This window comes from Crocuta crocuta, unplaced genomic scaffold (genome assembly GCF_008692635.1).
Source record: "Crocuta crocuta isolate KB4526 unplaced genomic scaffold, BGI_CrCroc_1.0 scaffold415, whole genome shotgun sequence".
NCBI classification, from domain to species: Eukaryota; Metazoa; Chordata; class Mammalia; order Carnivora; family Hyaenidae; genus Crocuta; species Crocuta crocuta.
Window position 1 is genome coordinate 783461 of NW_027531525.1, and position 8808 is coordinate 792268.

The 8808-nt window shown below is 37.7% G+C and overlaps 1 protein-coding gene and 1 pseudogene across 2 annotated transcripts in view; one reads left to right on the forward strand and one right to left on the reverse strand.

Annotated features, from left to right (window-relative positions):
- ARNT (aryl hydrocarbon receptor nuclear translocator) overlaps nucleotides 1–8808 on the reverse strand; it is a 73176-nt gene that overhangs the window by 7958 nt on the left and 56410 nt on the right. For both annotated transcript variants that reach the window (XM_077772654.1, XM_077772653.1), the window contains exons 12-14: nucleotides 7416–7550; nucleotides 4543–4617; nucleotides 1366–1517 (exon numbers count right to left, since the gene is read on the reverse strand). In XM_077772654.1, coding sequence (XP_077628780.1) covers nucleotides 1366–1517; nucleotides 4543–4617; nucleotides 7416–7550 — 362 coding nt within the window. The remainder of the gene's footprint in view (nucleotides 1–1365; nucleotides 1518–4542; nucleotides 4618–7415; nucleotides 7551–8808) is intronic.
- LOC144238724 (small ribosomal subunit protein eS1 pseudogene) lies at nucleotides 3380–4132 on the forward strand (annotated as a pseudogene).

The window sequence follows — 8808 nt, forward strand, 5'->3', positions numbered from 1 at the left end:
AAAAGTTTGGCAATTCCTCAGAAGATTAAACACAGAGTTCCCAAGTGACCCAGCAGTTCCACTCTTAGGTATACACCCAAGAGAATAAAAACATACCACATAAAAACCAGTACACAGATGTTCATAGCCATGTTCCAAATAGCTAAAAAGTAGAAATAACCCAATGACCTTCAACTAATGAATGGATAAACAAAATGTATCTCCATACAAAGGAATATTATTTGGCAATAAAAAATGAAGTACATATAAATGCTACAACAGAGATGACCCTTAAAACATTACACTAAGCGTAAGAGGACAGTCATAAGGAATCATGTATTATATGATTCCATTCATATAAAATGCCTAGAATAAACCTATAGAGACCGAGAGTAGATTAGTTGTCATACAGGCTTGGGGAGAGGGGAGGATGATTGTTAAGGAGTACAGAATTTCTTTCAGGGGGAATCAGCATGTAGTGGAAAAAAAAGTATGCACTTTAAATGGGTGAAGTATATGGTACATGCAATCTATATCTCAGTAAAACTGGTTTTTACAAAGTTGAAGAAGAAAAGCTCAAAAGGAAAGGAATCAAGGAACTGAGCAACAGAAACTAGTAAGAGTGGATGTAGCTCTGCGCTCAGCTATGGTCCATGAGCCAAATCCAGTACACTGTCTGTTTTTGTAAATCAAGGTCTGTTGGAACATAGCTGTCTTTATTCATTTCATTTGTCAAGAACTCTTCATGCTATAATAGCAGACTTGAGTAACTAGAATAGAGACCATATGTCCCACAAAGCTAAGATAATTATTATCCGGCCTTTTACAAAAACAGTTTACAGACACCTGCTCTAAAGGAAAATCCTACCAGAACAGAGCAATAAACTGTTGTATAAAACAATATCCTTTCTAGGGGTGCCTGGGTGGCTCATCAGCTAAGCGTCTGACTTCGGCTAAGGTCATGGGCTCATGGTTCGTGGGTGTGAGCCCTGCATCGGGCTCTGTGCTGACACAGAGCTTCAGATTATGTGTCTCCCTCTCTCTCTGCCCCTCTCCTGCTCTTGCTCTATTTTTCCATCTCTCAAAAATAAATAAATGTTTAAAAAAATTAAAAAAACAATATCCTTTCTAGAAAGAGTTGAAACATAAAGTTGAAATACAAACCCTTCACATCTTAGAACTTACTCTTTAAACTACTGTTTGTTAAAATCTTATTCTACCTGGATGAATTGCTCTAAATTCTGTAGTAAGCTGGAAGAGGAAGAACTTCAAACTAACGGTATTTACTATCCCAGAAGTAGAAAAGGAGGAGACAGCTTGATCAGGCTATGCAGACTTGGCCCACGAGAAATACCCAACATTGGTCAAGGCCTTCATGGTACATACTTCACATTGGTGTTGGTACAGATGATGTACTCAATTTCATCTGAGTAAGGGTTCTGGAAAGTAAAGGAGCTGGTTCTCATCCAGAGCCATTCCCGGCTCTTAGACCGGAACCGGAACATGACAGACAGCACCTGGCCTTTTAACTTCACCACCTGAAAAAGTTTTCATGCTATCAGTGAAACCCACAAAAAATTTTCTTTAGATTTTTTTTTAAATTTCCCATTTCTACAAACCTAAGATTCTTGTGTCACTGTCCTTGAAATACCAGTCTCTTTCAATGTTACTGATGAAACAATATGCAGAGTGAAAACTAAGTGCTAAGGAATGGGAGGTATATTTATTTTCTTCCTAGAGTCCTAAGTAGTTATCTGACCACTCTCGTCAAAGTCAAACAAGAGAAACAATTTTTTCCAGGAGAGTAAAGACTGTTTTCCCACTTCCCTTGGAAAGTCCCTTAAAGATCTACTGATCTAGCTTTACAAGTCTATACTAGAAAGTTCTGGTTTGACACTGAAATAGCTCACATGTTGCTCCTCAATCCTAGATTTTCCCCCCATACCTGAGAACTTCTGTTTTCACAGCAACTGAGAGGTTTCTATAAATAAAACTAAGTTGGCTTTACTTTTTTTATTTTGTTTTTTAAAAGAAAGTAATTATGGAAAAAAATTATCTTTTGACTGTCCCTCCCTAACAGTAAAAAAATAATAATATTTGTAACTAACATTTATTTTGTAGTTACTATACATTCAGCACTGGGCTATGTGCTTTTCTATTAGAACATTAACTGCATGATAAAAAGGAAATATGAGTATTTGCATTTTACAATACTAAGCAGCCTTTAATTCTTACATGTGCTCACTGTGTAATATACGCAGAATGAATATTATAACATCTATACACAACTAAGTACTGGCTTTGAAAACCTGATTGCAGTATATATCTATTCCAAGGAGGTATAAGCCCAGTGCTTCAAAATATCTACTTTATATTGTTTTTTAAGAAAAAGTGGTAACATTTGTATTTAAGCAACAAACAGTGTAGAAATAACTGGTAACGTTACAAGCTGAGAAACAATTACAGTAGGAAATGGTATGTACTTTACTTAGTAGTAACAAAATGGCACATTTCATACACACATACACACACACACACACACACACCTTTTACAAATCAAGCATGAAACACTTGGTTACTGCAGTAACCAAGATGGAAGAGTAAAAAAAGGAAAACAAGCTTCACTGGAAATAACTAAATTTATTACTGAAAAAGAAATATAAATTCAGTTGGACTTAAAGAGATAGCAAAATCAGGAAATCAGCAATCAAGCAAGCAGCTGGAGACCACACATTAAAAAGCACCTTTATCTAGGTACTCTGAAGTCACAGTAGCAACTAATGTCAGAATAACAACCTTGATATTTATTATATAGTGTCTAAATGAGTCATTAAAGCTGTTTTGGAATAAACATTTTCCAGAAGTGATAAGATAATACTCTATGGCCAAAATGTCAAGAATTTGGAATTTCAAGGATTTAAAATATACTGTACAATATCTTCTCACACTGAAGGTCCATGTCCTTAGTTTTGAATGGATTCAACAGAAGTCAGAATGGTTTTTCTGAGCCTACACATATACGAAATGTGACTCTTCTGTGAGCTGCAGCTGAACATGGAATTGCTAATGCTGAGGACACAGGAGACAGAGCCATTTCACTGCCACCATCTGATTTTCTATAGCAGGTGGGCTCTGTGCTTTAAATGCATTGGTCTTACTTAATATCCCCAACAACCCTCTGAATTTAAGTACTGTTATTATACCTACTGTATTCCTAAGGACACTACTGAGGCTTAAAGAGAGAAATTAGTGTAATATAAAATTAGAGTGCTTCCTAAAGCCAAATCTGTACTGAAATTAAATTCACCAGATATTTACAGAATCTAGCACCTGAAAATAACAACTGAGTCAGCTTGCAATTAAGAGTTAACTCTGGTCTTTTGGCTCCTTGGGCAGCACCATGGAGGTTGGCAAGAACCAATGCCTTATGAAAGAGAAAGTGGATGACCCATTTTCTCAGAAAGACTGCTATGATGCGAAGGCACCAGTTACGTTCAATGTAAGAAATACTGGAAAAATACTACTCATGAGAACGTATGGAATCAAAATCTCATCTGATGGACTCAAGGGTCATGTTTTTGAAGTGAGCCCTGCTGATCTGCCGTGAATGACGAAGTTGCATTTACAAAATTCAAGCTAATTACTGAGGATGTTCAGGGCAAAAACTGCCTAATTTCCATGGCATAAATCTTACCCGTGAGAAAATATGTTCCATGGTCAAAAAGTGGCAGACAATGATTGAAGCTCATGTTCATGTTAAGACTACCAGTGGTTATTTGGTCTATTTTGTGTTGGTTTTACTAAAAATCACATCAGTCAGATTAATCAGAAGACCTCTTATGCTCAGCACCAACAGGTCTGCCAAATTTGGAAAAAGATGGTAGAAATCATAACCTGAGAGTGCAAATGACTTCAAAGAAATGGTAAATAAACTGATTCCAGATAGCATCAGAAAAGACATAGAAAAGCTTGCTGATCTATTTATTTACTTCATGGTGTCTTTGTTAGAAAGGTAAAAATGCTGAAGAAGCCCGAGTTTGAACTGGGAAAGCTCAAGGAGCTTCATGGTGAAGGTATTAGCTCTGAGAAAGCCACTGGGGATAAGATCAGTATTAAAGTTGAATGAGCTGATGGATATGAGCCATCAGTCTAAGAATCTGTATAAAATTCAGACATTTAATAGTGACAAAAAATCCTTATTTGTGAGGTTTAAAAAAAGCCATTAACTCTTACTTATCTATAAAAGAACTGTGAAATGAATATTTCTACTACCATACACAGTTCAGTGAGGCCTCGAATATTTTAAATATGAGTCTTTTGGATACAGCTAGCTAGGTATAAGACAGTGAGTAGCCAAAGCCAAAATATGGACGTTATCCATAGTTTCAAAATACCGGTCCTTTTTTTGTGTGGCTTAAAATCACAGGCTATGTACTAAACATAAGATTATGGTGGTGCCTGTCACAGTACTCGATCAGTGGTCAATAAATATTTGAGGAATTAATATGATGACAAATATTAAATAAAAATATTATTCAGATCCAAACCACGGGAAAAAGTTACCTGTTGGAAGCTATCTCTTAGAAGCTGCTGGTCTTCAGGATGACAGAATTCTACAATATTCTTTCCTAAGAGTTCCTAAAAATGAAAAAGAAGAGTAAGATGGACACTTTTATGATCATCTAATTTCATGGCCTATCAGCAAAGGACTTGGATTTTATTTCTCCTGTCTTTATCCTAGGATTATAAGTGGGGAGAAAAAAAACAAAAACAAAAAAAACAAAGAAAACCCAAAATACAGAATCTGCTAAGCAAATGGCCTCTAGAACATTTTTCTTTTTCAGAATATTATCTGTTTACTTTAACTGCATTCTTATAGATTTGAGGGCTAACGTACAACATATAATTCACTCATTCTAAGTCTATAATTTGATGCTCTCTAATATATTTATAGAGTTGTGCAACTACCATTATTACCACTGTTCCATTTTAGGACATGTCCACTGCCCCCAGACTCAGCTGTGCCTGTTTGTAGGCTACACCTGCTCCCCATCTCCTAGCCACCCAGGGACCTGCTTTCTACGTTAGTAACGCCTTTCCTAGAAATGTCATACAAACGGAATTATACAGCATGTAGTTTTTTGTGTCTGTTTTCTTACATTTAAGATTCTTGAGTTCATCTATGTTATTGCATGTATCAAAAGTATATTCCTCTTTATTGCTCAGCAGTATCCTAACATGAATATGTCAAAGTCTGTGTATCCATTCACTGGTTAATAGACATTTTGAGTTTTCCACTTTGGGGCTCTTAAAATAATACAACTGTGAATAAAAATCTTTCTTTATCTGGACATAGTTTCATTTCTCTTGACTAAATACTTAGGCGTGTAATTGCTACACTGTAGGGTAAGTCACATTTCATTTTTTATGAAACCGTTTTTCCTTTTTTTCCAAAATGTTTTTCCAAAGTGGCTATACCATCATACATGTCTACCAACGTGTGATGGTTCCAATTTCTCCACATTCTCGCAAGACATTTTTAAAAAGTTTTTATTTATATTTAGAGAGAGAGAGCACAAGTGTGTGCACATGGGTATGGGGGAAGTGGGGGGGGGGAGAGAGAGAGAGAGAGAGAGAGAGAGAGAGAGAGAGAGAGAGAGAGAGAGAGAATATCCCAAGCAGGCTCCACACTGTCAATGCGGAGCCCAGTGCGAGCCTTGATCTCATCAAGTATGAGATCATGACCTGAGCTAAAATCAAGAGTCAGGCTCAATCATCTGAGCCACCCAGGCGCCCCACTATTTGATTATACTGGACATACAGTGGAATCTCACTGTGGGGACTCTAGTGGCCATATAGTGGTATCTCACTGTAGTTTTAATAAGTACTTTCTTATTGACTAATGATGATGAGCATCTTGGTTTTTTTAAAGATTTTCTTTGTAAGTAATTCCTATACCCAACATGGGGCTCGAACTCAAGAGCTGCGTGCGCCACTGACTGGAGCAGCCAGGTGCCCCTATGATGAACAATTTTTTATATGCCATTCCTATTCCTTCTTTGGTGAAATGTCTATGCAAATCTTGTGCCCCTTATTTACTGGCTGTTTATCTTAATGAGTTCTAAGAGTTCTTTTATATACTCTGGATACAAATTCTTTTTCAGATATAAGATTTGCAAGTATTTTCTCCTAGTTAGTGGATGGTCTTTTCACTTTCTTAATGATGTCCTTCTGGAGCGCCAGGGTGTCTCAGTTGGCTAAGCGTCCGACTTCGGTTCAGGTCATGATCTCACGGTTTGTGGGTTTGAGCCCCATATCAGGCTCTGTGCTGACAGCTAGCTCAGAGCCTGGAGCCTATTTTGGATTCTGTATCTCCCTCTCTCTCTGACCCTACCTGCTCACGCTGTCTGTCTCTCTCTCTCAGAAATAAATAAAACATTAAAAATTTTAAAAAAATGATGTCCTTTTAGGAGGACAAATTTTAATTCTGATGAAATCCAACTTATGAGTTTTTTTTTCTTTTGTGAACCATGCTTTTAGTGTCATATAAGAAATCTTTGCCTAACTTAAGATCACAAAGATAGTCTCCTATAGTCTTCTAAAAGTTTTATAACTTTAGTTCTCATGCATTTACATCTTTGTGCATGGTGTGGGTTACGAGTTTACATCCTTTTCAGGGGGGTGGATATCCAACTTTTCCATCACCATCTGTTAGAAAGACTTCTTTTCCTTGCTGAATTGTCTTGATATCTTTTTGGAAAATCATTTGAACATAAATGTGAAAAGAAATTCTATTCTGGTTCTATTGATCTATGTATCTATCCTTACACTGATACCACACTACCCTGATGACAACCTGGTAACAGACGATGAATCAGGCAGTGTATGTCCTCCACGTTCGTTCTTTGTTTCCAGACCTCTTTTTTACCAACTTCTTCACAGAGCCATAGCCAGAAGTCCCTCCTGGCCATGTAGTTTTGAAAGTTTGTATAATGACTTATTTCTCAACTCTGGTTTAGCTTCCTAGTCTGTTGAATGAGAAATCTCAATAAAATCATAAGAACTGGCCAAATTTACATATTTTGTGGGTACCTAGTTGATTACAAAAATTATCTAGCAATGGTCATACCATTATAACTAATTAAAATGACACTTTTGCATCATTATTATCTGTATTAATATCAGTAAGAAAAAACAAATACATATTCATGCCTGATGCCCAACCTGGTCTCACAAGTTGTATTTTTCTAGATGACATGAATAATATTGGTAGGAAGCACAGAGTAAACTTAGCTACTGATAGAATAGGGTCATCTCTTTTTCTGACCTAGGGCTGGTATGTTTTGGCTATTCTGGAATTACATGACTTAATAATGTCAATAAAGCCAAGGCAAACAGGCTTAAGTATTAGTGGTGTCACAGCGCTAGCTCTTCACCTGTGGTTGGTAGCCAACAGTAGCCACACAGCGGTGATCCACAAAAGTGAAGATGCCTTCAATGTTGTGCCGAGAGATGAACTCTGTTGGTTGACAGACATTACTCATGTCTGTACAGTTGGGAGAACTGGTTACCTGAAAGGAAGGAGACAAAAACAAGATAAAATGATACCGTTCTTTACAGATACATCTCCTATCTCCCTGTGGTCATATAGGTAAACATGAGGATCCCAGTTTTAGGAATGTCTGTGTTTTCATATCTCATTCAGAAAGGAAAAAATTACAATCACAATTAGCACATGAGGCCTAGCTCCACTCCCATCTGTACTCTTTACCAACTCTGTAAAGGAAGATAAAAATGCATTCAACTGAAAACTCAACCACTGTCATTCAGCTTGGCTGTGTTCATTATTCAGATTGGAAAACTGTAGTCTCCAGTAACCAAGAAATTTATCTAACTTTATGAGAAGATTCAAAACACTTCCACTACTCTAGTCATGTAATGACAAAATTAAAAGATCTGTCTTCTCCTGATAGAAGAAGAAATAAGTTAGAAAATTCAGCACTTGTAAAGGACAAAGTATGAAAGATAAAGGGAAAGATCTCCCCCTCTTCTCATCCTTTTCAGATTCTTCTAAACCTAAGAGAAGCAAACTATGAATGCCAAATTCTTCCAAATACCTAGAGTTTATATAATTCTTCATTTGTATTCAGAGAGTAAAATAAAAATAACGTGAACAAGTCCTGAGGAGATTTCTTCTCATTGAAAAGGGATGATACGGGACTTCCAGGGAAGATGGCAGAGTAGGACGACTCTAAACTCACCTTGGCCCATGGATACAACTAGATAAAAGCCACCACCAGTGTAAATAACCCAGAAAATGACCCTAAGGACTGGCAGAACAAACTCTCCACAGCTACATGTAGAGAAGAGGCCACACTGAAGAGGGTAGGAAGGAGCTAAACAGACCCACTAAGGGAGCATGAGACTGTCCGCAGACAGAGAGAAACACACTCTCACACCAGGGAGCCCCTATGGGGAAGACAAATCCCCCATAACATTTGGCTTTGAAAACCAGAGGGGTGGAATTTCAAGAATTCTTACAAATAGCAGGGCTTAAAACCTGGAACACAAAAATCAGCACTCTCAAGGGAAAGCTGGTAGGGCAAGAGGAAACCAAATCCCAGCTCTTAAAGAGATAGCACGACAAACACACCCATGGAGGCAGGGCCTGGAAGCAGCACAATGAGAAGCACCTGAGGGTGTACAGGAGGGAGACTGGTTTACTAACTTCAGAGCATGTGCTGGGGCGGGGATCATGGGGAAACTTCTCTGGGAACAAAGGAGCTGCCGGGTGCCATCACCTTCCCCCACCCCCAGCACAAGCAGACA